Source organism: Lathyrus oleraceus, chromosome 5, assembly GCF_024323335.1.
Source record: "Lathyrus oleraceus cultivar Zhongwan6 chromosome 5, CAAS_Psat_ZW6_1.0, whole genome shotgun sequence".
In the NCBI taxonomy this organism is placed as follows: domain Eukaryota; kingdom Viridiplantae; phylum Streptophyta; class Magnoliopsida; order Fabales; family Fabaceae; genus Lathyrus; species Lathyrus oleraceus.
The window spans coordinates 180,762,609-180,774,940 of NC_066583.1; the positions used below are offsets into that span (position 1 = coordinate 180,762,609).

The window sequence follows — 12,332 nt, forward strand, 5'->3', positions numbered from 1 at the left end:
CAAGCTCGAAAGGGCTTGTCTAAGCACAAGAGGATCGACGAGACAAATAATGAATAAGAGATGATTTACCAACACATAAGAGGTTTTACAAGGAAAAAGAGCTCGAATGGGTTTGTCTAAGCATAAGAGGACTGATGAGACAAACAATGAATAAGAGATTATTTGCCAACACACGAGAGGATTACAAGGCAAAAGAGCTCGAAGGGTTTTGTCTAAGCAAAGAGGAATGATGACATAAATAATGAATAAGGTATGATTTTCCAACACACAAAAGGATTTATAAGGCAAAAGAGCTCGAGAGGATTCGTCCAAGCACAAGAGGTCTTATAAGACAAACATGAATGAAAGGGTTTGTCTAAGAACGAGAGGTCTTATATGACAAACAATGAATAAGAGTTGATTTGCCTACACACAAGAGGATTTATAAGGCTGACAATGAATGGGATAGTTGGCCTAAGCACAAGATGACTGATAAGGCTAACAATGAACGGTCGAGTTTGCCTAAGCATAAGAGGATTGATAAGGAAACCATGAATGAGAGACACAAATAATGAATGAGTGAGCTTGTCTAAGCACAAGAGGACTGATAAGGCAACCATGAATGATAATTGTTCTTCTATACTTTGTTGTCATCAAAATATAAAGGTATGTAGATGTAGAATCAAACTTGTTCTTACATGATGTCGTACCTCTTGTCTTAGGACTTTGTCCTCCACTTTCTATCTAGATATTTCAAGGAATTATTGATTTTTCCCCAAGAAGAGCAATATCATTTGCATAACTCTCCTATTTGTTACCTTGACTTCCAACTTCCTCAGTTTTAGATACAAATGTTATACCTGTGTTCTTCTTTTTTGACCTATCATTAATGGACATCTTAAAGGTTTGTAGGGAACCAATGAGTTCATCAACCTTTATACTACTTAGGTCCTGAGCTTCTTCAATAGTAGTCACTTTCATATTAAACCTCTTAGGTAATGATCTGAGAATCTTTCTGGAAAGCTTTTCTTCAAACATCTTTTCACCCAATGCAAAATACATGTTGAAAATGTTACGCAATCTGATGTGAAACTCACTCACAGTTCCATCGTCATTCATCCCAAAGTTCTCAAATTTTATTGTTAGGAGCTGCAACCTTAACATGCGAACCTTGGATGTGCCTTCATGTGAAGTTTTCATAATCTCCCATGTTTCTTTAGCTTTTAAACATGTGTTGATCAGCCTGAATATGTTTTTGTCAACGCCATTTAAAATCTCATTCAATGCCTTGGAGTTCCCAAGGGATTTATCATCTTCAATATCAGTCCAATCAACCTCTAGTTTTAGGTTGGTTGTACCATCTTCAGAGGTAATCATTGAATGTTTTCATCCCTTGATGACAACTTCCATGCTTTGTTTCCCAATGATTTTACAAAAGTCACCATCATCACCTTTCAATAATCATAATTTGTATAATCCAAAATAGGTGGTTTGTTGACTATCATCCACCTTTAAATTGAGTCCACTTGAGCAGAATTTATCTTCCATGGAGCTCACCCAACAAGCTAGGGTGCTTGCTCTGATGCCAATTGAAAATTTGTTCCTCAGAGGACAGATATCGAACTCGATGCTTCGACAACTAGCTTGACAAGATACACCATAACTACTACAATAACAAGTACTAGATGATGAAGCATAAAAGCAATAAAAAACACAATCAATTATTTATCCAGTTCGGTGAAACTACACATACGTCTGGGGGGATGAGTCCACAACCCAGTAAAGTAAATTCATTATTAGTAGCTTAGTACAATTGGACTTACAAGTAACAATAAACCTTATGTTGTTCAAGGCATTTTCCTAGCACTATGCAATGACTTTCTATTTAAAGCTTTCTTCTAAACATGAGAACCTACTCACTTTCTTCTCTGTCACACAATCTGTGATAGGGGAAAACAATCATTAAACCCTAGTGATCGACTTCAATCTTAACAAGATGAAATAATATTGAAAATTACAACTCAACTAGACAACTCTTCTATGTCAAGCTACTAAATCATAGAGGTTGAGATAACAATGTTGAATTTACAATTCAACTAGACAAATCTTATATGCTAAGTTATTGAAACATAGAGGTGTACATAAAGTTAACAATGACTCTTGTAAACTCTACCACTCTAAAATATTAAATGTGAATGTTAGTTTTTCAATGTAGGTTTGAGCTCATTATATAGCAAAATAACTCTGGGTTTTTTCTTGTGGATCAACAGTTATTTTAGTTCAGAATCATTGCACAATCTGTTGGATATTTGATTTTTCTCCTTGAATATCTTCAACAAAAATATATGATTTAGTTTGTTGCAAGTCCAAATTTAAATCTCTCTTAAATCTGATTTGATCTTCACAATTGTCCAACAAATGGTGTAACCCTTTCTTCGTCCAATCAGTGTCTCCCTTCTTACTCCTCTATCGTCCTCTCTTCCACCATAACTCACAATCATAATATCTATTATTTGTTTTGGTTACAAATGAAATGTATAAATATTATGTTTATATGTTATTATATTTTGTTGAAAAAGAAAGAAATTAAAGTAAGAAATTTTGTTGTTAAATTAAGAGTGAATTGTATTGATATTATGTGATAATGACTTTTGTTGAGAAATTTATTACTTCTTTCAACTAACTTACTCTTATTTATTGTATTTTAAATCATGTAACTACTCTACTACTTATTATTAATAAGGTTATTTTAGTAAATGATATTCATTTATTATTGAAATCAACACAATTAATCATTATCTTAAAAAGTATGAAAATCTCAAAGAAAAAGCAAAGAGAAGAGAAAATGACTTCAAAGAAGTTGCTGAAAAGTGAATGAATTATTGTTTAGTTCAACTCTCATGGTCTCTTTCAATTCTCTTTTGTCACTTTAAATTTTAGCCTAGTATCCCTTAGAATTTATCATGCATTTACATTGGCCTCGTTACGACCTGAATAAAGTTCATTTGATCTTTATGTGCATGTATTTTAATTGTGGATGTTAGAGTCTTTTCAAGTTTATGGTAGTGCTAATTTTCATGATGTGATTTGAGTGTAAATAGTATCATAAACACTTGAGAGTTGAGAGAATTTTATCATGTGAGGATCTTGCTACTTCTGATGTACTCTTTGATAAACTGTCTTCTTACTTGCTTTGACTGTCACAAAAAGTTCATCACTAACACCATATTACTTCAAGCTTAGAATGAGGATTCACTTATCCCTTTGTCATCCTGAAAGTATTTGAAATTGCATGCTCTGTTTTGTTCTTATTTTTCTTGTTTTTACACTATTTTAAATTTTGACTTTAGAATTTTGCTCGGAATGCAAAAGTTTAAGCGTGAGAGAGTTTGATCAGTGTATTTTAATACACCACATTTTACTTTGTGCCAAGGGATTTTTATGACTTGTAGATTTTATTTTATTGCTTTTAGTGTGTTTACTAAGTTTAGCTTATTTATGTTTTTATTTTAATTCGGTCATTTATTTTTTGAATAAGCGGTAATTTGACACCTTCTTGTTCTGTATGTCATAACTTAAACTACGAGGATAAACTACAAGTTTCGTGTTGAAGTTAGAAGTTAAATTGGAGTGTGGAAGAGTCAAATAATTCTTGTAATATTTAAACTAAAAATATAGTACTACTGCTAGGACATTCAGAGTTTACAAAAAAAAAACATTAGACAGCTACAATTCCTATGAAGAGCTAATTTTTCAAAAATTGATCCACTGATTATAGTTTCCATCAAATCTTAAGATCACTACACATTCCAATATATATATATATATATATATATATATATATATATATATATATATATATATATATATATATATATATATATATATATATATATATATATATATTGGAATGTGTAGTGACACGAATCGAAGTCCAGTTATCTGTTTTGATATTATGCAGACACATTTATTTGTTGCATCTGTGCATAGGTAACTATAAAATTATGAGTTCTTTTTAATTGTCTATAGTTTAATTGAAGATCCAAAAGTTATGGAATGTAAGGAATTGAAATATGAAAATGAATAGATGAATGAAGATAAAAGCTCAATGTTCGGTTAATCTATGAATGTGTGCGAAGATACAATGTCACTTATTTTAAAATAAAATTTGATTTAAAATATTAAAGGAGGTGTGAATGAATGTTTTATTGTAAATGGAATATGAACATATTAATGTCAAAGGTAGACAAAAATGATTTGATAAATGGATGGAAGCCTTCAATATCACAGTTAATGCATGAATGAGTGCAAGGATTACATTCTTAAATGAGTGCAAGGATTAAATGTCATGAATAGAGTGGAAAGTTAAAGAGTTGAATGAAAATATCAAATGAATAAAATTTGTTTGAAAAATAAATGTCGGAAGTTAAAATGACAATTAATGGTATAATTGATTTGTTACATAATGGATGAGTCACGTCATAGTGCGGAGGTTTTAACTTGTCACGGTACACCTGTATTTTACATCCATAATTCTCATGAACAAATAATATTTATTTTATTCTTTTTTTTAAGTATCATTTTTTTTTACACATATTAAAAAAATTAATTATTATTACTATTTTTTAAACAATAATTATTCTTTTATTTATAATATTTTAATAATTAAATTTATTTTACATTTTCTCTCTATATAGTTTTGACAAAAAATACAATTAATATTACCTTAAACTTTATAAATGATAATTAGAAAGGAATAAAAAAATTTTAAAATAATGAAAGTTAAAAAGTAACATTGGGAGTGCAATTAAAACTATTTTTCACTTTTTTTCAAAATTCACCTAACACATACGTGAATTCAAAATTGTTTGGGTCGTACCAAAAATTGTATTCTTACTATCGAAAATTTTTAAATCAGTATGTTTTTTTATCAGAAATTGCAAAATTTGCGTAAATTTTTACCATGAATTTCAGAATTTCCGATACAATTGCTATGCATTTCCCAGGAAATTTCATAATTTCCGATAGTTAAAAAAATGTTTTTTTCGAAAATTTCAGAATTTTCAGGAAAATTAGGGAAATTTCAAAATTTTCGAAATATATATGATATTCTTTTCCGGTTTTTACAGTGAAATACAGGGGAATGGACGACATTATTGCATGCAGAGCAACGGATAGAGCAGAAGCCCACGCTATGGCTACTGAGGTTGTGTCTTCCTAGATATGGGATGGACGAGTGGTTCCATCCGGTTCACACCAGAAATGGTTGGTTGAACAAGGACAATTCCACGCACCCCGTAACACCCGACGACGAGCGATGAGATCAATTGAGCAGTCCATATATGATGTTGAGGTTGTTCATGCTCAGGATGTACAGGTTTAGGATGTTCATGAGTCATGACCTAGTGGTCGAGACAGATGTGACATATATTGTTGTTGAGGTGGTATATGAGGTCGTCCAACCATATGTCGTTGTTGCAAATGAGGTGGTCCGGCCAGATGTCATTGTTGTTGATGAGATGGTTGCCACATATTCTGTCTTATCTGCTACTGTTGGCACATAGGTTACGACTCCTTCGACCAGGTCATTTATGCACATTGATGGAGCGTTTCCAAGAGGATCCATTGACTGGTCGATGTTTACCGAGTATGTTGACTATGTGACATACTGACTATGACGGAGAGAGATGTATATATTTTATGTTTAACTTTAATTTATTTATTATTGTTCCATGAAAGCTAACTGCTAATCATTTTTAAATTTGTTTGTTAGAGGATTGTCTCCCACTGAAGGTGACATCGCATTGGTCGAAGATGAAGAACTTTCCGAAGACTCTAAGGCTTGAGCAGGTCAGACGTATTGTACATGATTGTGAACTCCTCGTATTTGCCGACTGCTCCCTTACCATGCTCGACGCTCCACTTCTTACTGCTTTTGTTGAGTGATGGCATAAGGAGACATCTTTATTTCATCTTCTGTTTGGGGAGATAACTATCACTCTGGATGACGTCTCCTCATTGTACCATCTCTCCATCACCGACAGATTCTTCACGACTCATGTTATTAGCCTGACGCTTGCATGTTTGACTGATGTAAGAGATTTGGGAGTTTCTGAGGAGGCGGTGCTGGAGAAGTTTGACTTTAACAGGGGAGCTCACCTTCGTATGGTGAGGTTTTTACTGGATTATCTCAGGCTGCACACATAGCTCGTGGAGGACATATTTAGATATTATTATTATCTTTATGTATTATTTGTATATTGCAAGTAACATTACTCAGACATTTCATCATAACTTTTTATTATATAATATTTTTGATCTTCCATTGATGTACGATGAACATAAATTAACATTTGACAATAAATTACATAACTTAAACACAACTTAAGAAAACGATATAAATAAGAAAACCTAGACATTACTATTATGGATGTTTCATCATCTTAATTATGTCATAGCCAGACCTTGAAATCTTTGCATCTAACTCGATCAACCCATTTTTTCTTAACCTATAACAAAATGATCTCCATATAACTGTCACATCTTCATCGATCATCAACTCAATAAAGTTGTATTTCACCCTTCCATTAGTGTCATTCCAATCTTCACGAAACTCGATCTTTATGACCTTCTTGTTATCAATATCAGACAATAATTCATTCAACTTGGATGTCAAGACGGCGAGAGATGTGGTGTCATCCGAAAATCGAAACTCTACGGGAGGTGAAGCTCCGTTGAAGTACACTTCTGCCTTAATAAAAAAAATGAGAAAGATGCATTTTGAGATGTTTTTCTCAAACAACAGGTGACCCCTATTTATACAATTTTGTATTTATCCTAGACTACACAAAATAGTCGGTGCAATCACAACCGTCCAAAAACTGTCGACAAAATCCTGATCGTTTAAAATTTTAAACAAATTAAACTACCGAAAATTTCACTTTGGTTGAAATTCACGGTATAACATGGTACTTTTAACTAGGATTGTTCAAAACAAAACCAACCCAATATAAAACCGCAAACCAAAACAAACCAAACCGAAATCGTAAAAAAACGCAATTGGTTCGGATGTGTTTGAGCCATTTTTTAACAAAACCGCACGGTTTAGTTTGATTTGCGGTTTGTATTTTGCAAGCCGAACTAAATCAAACCAAACCACACTATGTTACAAGCCAAACTTTACTTATCCCACATCTAACCCAAAACTCAAACTTATTATACCTTAACCTTACAAGTATTCTCTTACTCACACTTAGGATTTTAGTTTCAACCTTCTCAAATCTCTCATAATAGTATTGCGCATTCTTCTCATCTTCTTTGTCATGTATGTCTCATCTCTTCTACTTTAATCTCTTATCTCTTATGTTTATTTTTCATCTTCTCATTTTTATGTTATTGATTTCTCTTCCAATTACGTTTTTATCGCATATTTCTTCTCTAATCTCGCATCTCTTATGTTATTTCTTCTTCATTTTCTCTAATCTCTCTTCTCCTCCGTTTTTCTTTTTTATTATAATATTTTTGATATTGTTTTATGCTACTATTTTATGTTTTTTATTCCACTTTTGTTTAATATGAGTTTTGTTGTTATTTGGTAATGTATGAATGACTAAATATAAAGTTATATTGTTCTTTATAAATGTATGTATGACTCAATAAAAATCTTGTAAAAAGTCGAACCAACCCAAACCGTGTTTGTTTGGTTTGGTTTTGTTCGGTTTTATTTCTAAAAGTCAACCAAACCAAATCAAACAAAACCACACTATGTTACAACTCAAACTTTACTTATCCCACATCTAACCCAAAACTCAAATCTCCCTTACTAGAGGAATATTTTTGTGAGAGACACACCACATATTCACCTAAAACTTTAAGGTAATAGGTGATTGGATTCTCTCACTTATAAATGCTAAAGTCTCTACATTATCAATCAATGTGGGACTATTATCCACATTACCCAGACTTACACATTCTCAACATTTATCATATCCAAAAATACAAGCAACACACTCTATAATTAGTTGAAATTTAGATGAATCTCATCAAATATAAATGCATGTAGAGTCAATATAAATTTTTGTTATTTTACAATCTCACCTATACTTAAAATAAATAAGAGAACGTTTTGAAAAAATGTGTTACTGTGTGTTAGGACGCTATTTCTTAAAATATACTATATACTTAATGAATCTGTGCACCAGAGAAAGAACCCACAAAATCACGTTGCAAAACACGAATGTGGAATTTCATGTCTCCCTTAATTTCTCCATACACAAGTTATTATATTTCCGCGTGCTTTTAATGACTTTGATTTGCATGCATACATACAACAGCCGCTAATTTAGAAATACATGAAGACATCAATTGTGCTATAAGTGAAGCAGAGAAGCAAATTTTTATCCCTAATGTAACATCTCTCATCTTAACAATTTTATCTAGACTTATGTAAAAGACTCTTTTAAATAATGAGGTCCAGGTTTGAAGGGATCAGACTCGGCGTACGCATCTGGACGGTAAAATCCAACATCATTCACTCGATTACTCAAAACATGAAGAATGGCTTTCTTCTCACCTCCATACTCATCTATGTTGCTCTCAACATAAGCATTGGCCTCAGCTGCTATCTCATTCACAAAGTCAAACCTATTATCTTCTGATAACAGTAACCTCTCTATGTCCAATTGCAAAAGCTTTCCATCATCCTTTATCTTCCTCACCTGTTCCTCGAGAAATGGAATGCGCTCCATTCTGTAGGGCAAAGATTCGTCCTTTTTTGTCTGCAGCAAAACGAATTTATGATTAAACATTCAAGTTCATTGTGTGTGATACTCGAGAATGATGTGCCAAAAGCATAAATCGTGGACACTATCATTCACCAGCACAATTACCTGCTCTCATTCAGTCAAAGTAAATAGAAAAGAAAAAAGAAAAGCATGGCAGAAAAGAAGTAAAGACAAGAATAAAACTGAATCTGGCTTATCTTTATCGCAGGAAAAAAGTTACCGATTGGCAAATCATTATATTCATAGTAACAGACAACTCAGCAGCAGCAATTGCTAGCATAAAGTTTACGTATATGGCAAAGAATCGGCAAGATAAGGAAGCAAGATGGTGATATCATGCAAAAACAAAGACATGAAAGCATACGGAAAATGAGAAGGTTCAAATGTGAATACAAATGATGTGAGAAGAACAAAGGGGCGTGCATTGTGACTTTTTATCCTCTCTTGGCTTTTCTCCTCCTCATTCCTTGTTATGCTACCTTTTTGCTCAGTGTTCTTCTTTAATGAATCACTAGAGACACTTGTAAATTGTGATACTTACCTATTTTCGTTAAGATTACACAGTTTAAACACTACTTGGTTCTTTTTGTTTTGTTTCCTATGTTTCCCCATGCAACATTTCATCGCAGACATGTTTACTTGGAACAGCACGAAGCTATAACATAATGTAAGAGACAAAATTTAAATTGCGTTTGACACATGATTAAGAATAGGAAAACCAGAAAATCTTTCAGCATTTGATCCAAGCTTTCAAAAGATTTCAAAGCTTGAAGCAGACAAGACTGATGAGCCGAGAGCAGTAATGCCAAGGTTCACACGTCGACCTCTAGCTAGTTAGCGGTAACATTTAAAGTTCAAAGAGGAGTAACTGCCACGATTGACATACCACAAAGGGGGCACTTATTTTTATGTTTTCTCCATAATTACTAGTTCGAAATATGTAATAGGGGTTGAATATTCACTTACTGAAGCCCACTCTTAAACTAGAATCAGATTCAAGTTCTCATAAACTAAATATGTCTTCCAAAATTATTTTCCATTGAAATTTCAGCAATGTATTCAAATTCCAATTCTAAATTAAGTCACCGATCCTTTCATCGTTTACTTTGTTCGAGCATTTTACTAATTACTTATAAGTTCTTCAAGTTTATTTATGCCTTCTTTGCAGTTCTTTATAGTTTTTCAATGTTGATGAAAATCTTCACTCTTTTACTCTCAGGGTCGAATGCCTTCATTTTTACACTTGAAAACTTAACCTTTTCTACTTGCTCTATAGTTTAATTGTTTGTTAGTCTATTGTTGTCTTTTATTTCTTTACGATTTACATTTTCTTTATTCACTTTTCAGCTGTTATGTTTGTGGGTTCGACATTTTAGCAAACTTACCTTTACTTCCATTTACATCTCATGCAAGTTATTTGTTGTCACTTCAAAGTTTCCCTTTTACTTTTAGCCATTACGCTTATAATTTTTCTTCCTTTTGTTCTTTGTTCTTCAAATGCTTTCCTCTAAATTCATGTTATATACGTGTTTATTTTATTAATTTACCATTTAGAAACCATTCTGCAACTATTTGGTAACTGCCAGTGGTTTTTATCATAAATTTGTAATCCTTAAATTTCCTTCCTTCTCAACTTCTATAGTTCTAAAACACCATCCGTCAAGCCACTGATGTTGATTATGCTTTTCTAATTGTCAAAACTCAAAACTCAAAACACACAAGGTTGCCACATAAATAATCAGATTTAACTGTCGCATGGACTAAACATTCATTTAGTGTCAGATGGATTTGGTAGATTTCATAGTTAGCCGGATATATCTATGTAAACATATACACTCCTATGTTCCCTTACAACATTATATTACAAATGTTGTAGCTGTTCACACGGAACACCGTGAAGCTATAACAAATCGAGATCGCTAACGTTGTTTCAAATTAAGTACAATTCAATAAATTGGTCCATGACAATGCTTTAAGCTCTTTAACAGTTTAACTTCTACCCCTAACTTCCCAACTTTAGAATGCTTCCACTAAAAGTAAAACATCTTCCTATTAATCCTAACTAAAATATTTCTTGAGGAAATACCATTTCCTAATATATCAAGCTGCACCTAAAAGTAGAACCTCTTGCTATTAATCCTACCCAACCCTTCAAGCTAGATAAGTAAAAAAGATTGTTACTATTAAGCTGTTACAATACAATGCACTTGGAGAAAGTTTGACAACACAATCATTTCAACAAATCTTATATTAATAGATGAAATCCATGTTGATCTCATTCAAATAACGAGCTATGTCATTCATTTCATTATAATATTTTTTTGGGAATTTACGCAAACAGGTAAGAGGCAAGCATAAAAAGAAAGCCACAAAAACCAAACATGGTAAGAAAAACAAGATGGATGAAAAATATACCATTTTCCTTCGCCTCCAGATTCTTCTTCCACCACCCTCCTTTCGCATTTGAACCATCATCTTACAAACAAATGCATGAACGAGTTCAGTAGCATATATCAAACGAAAATTAAAGGTTTTTCAAAATTATTGTATATGTACCTGCGAGTTAACACTGAGGCTTGGGCTCCGTGAATTTCCAGCTCTTAACTCTATCTTCTGCAGAAAAATTACTTAATGTGTTTTGATTAGTATCATTTTCATTAGTCGCAGTTCGAAAACAAAAGAGAGGATGGTGAGAAAGTTACTGGTAGAGCGGAAGAAAGAGTGAAGCAATTGACGCGTAGAGCCATGGCCGATGTCCACCGCACTTTGGTTCACCTTATCTGAAATGAAAATTTAAAATCAAATTATATTTTTCTCTCTTTTCCACCAAGGCCAAGCTCTATTAGGCGTCCGCCTTAGACTATGCGCTCATCTATTAGGTGACTCGCCTCGATGAGAAAAGTGGGAGGTGATATGTACATAATATGTAATTTTATGTGTAAAAAATTCTAGTCACGATTTTGTGGGAGGTGACATGTACATAATATGTAATTTTATGTGCAAAAAATTCTAGTCACGATTCTATGAGAAGTGGATAGTCAATAGCTTCTTTAGTCAAGATGAAATAGTTATTAATTCCCAAGAGTCCCTAAATCTACTAAATCTGAGTCTATAAACTCCTATAAATATTTCATGCATAGGATTGAGAGGATATTCTAAACACATAGGAAATATCCCTAAAATATAAAGCTTCTCACCTCACGTGAATTAACTCTCTCCACACCAAATACACATTCATACCAGGACCTCTTACCACCGTGAGCTTGCCTTAAACCACCAAAAATCTTTAAGGTCTCCGACCACCCTACAAGCATAGAGGTATGACACATATGTATTTTTTAGCAAATACAGTGGCACACACTGTAGGGTCCTGGTAAAATTAATTTGGGTCACATCTTCCATTATTCCACCACTTTGACATTCACCAAAACCTCAACTCATATCCCTAACCCTCCTCAACCATGGTTGCTAGGAGAGCATCATCTCCTACGCATGAGGATATTGAGGGCAGCAGCAATCCCAACACCATGGCGGAGATGTGTGCTGCCATGGGCGAGTTACGTCGTCTGA

The 12,332-nt window shown here is 33.2% G+C and overlaps 1 protein-coding gene across 1 annotated transcript; it reads right to left on the reverse strand.

Annotated features, from left to right (window-relative positions):
• Positions 1-8,202: 8,202 nt before the first annotated feature.
• LOC127081852 (protein PLASTID TRANSCRIPTIONALLY ACTIVE 7) lies at positions 8,203-11,713 on the reverse strand. Its single transcript, XM_051022078.1, has 4 exons — positions 11,465-11,713; positions 11,319-11,375; positions 11,178-11,237; positions 8,203-8,756 (listed from the first exon to the last, which is right to left on the reverse strand). Exons 1-4 carry the CDS (start codon positions 11,507-11,509, stop codon positions 8,421-8,423), a joined length of 498 nt encoding a protein of 165 aa, XP_050878035.1. The 5' UTR covers positions 11,510-11,713; the 3' UTR covers positions 8,203-8,420.
• Between the last annotated feature and the right edge of the window lie 619 nt (positions 11,714-12,332).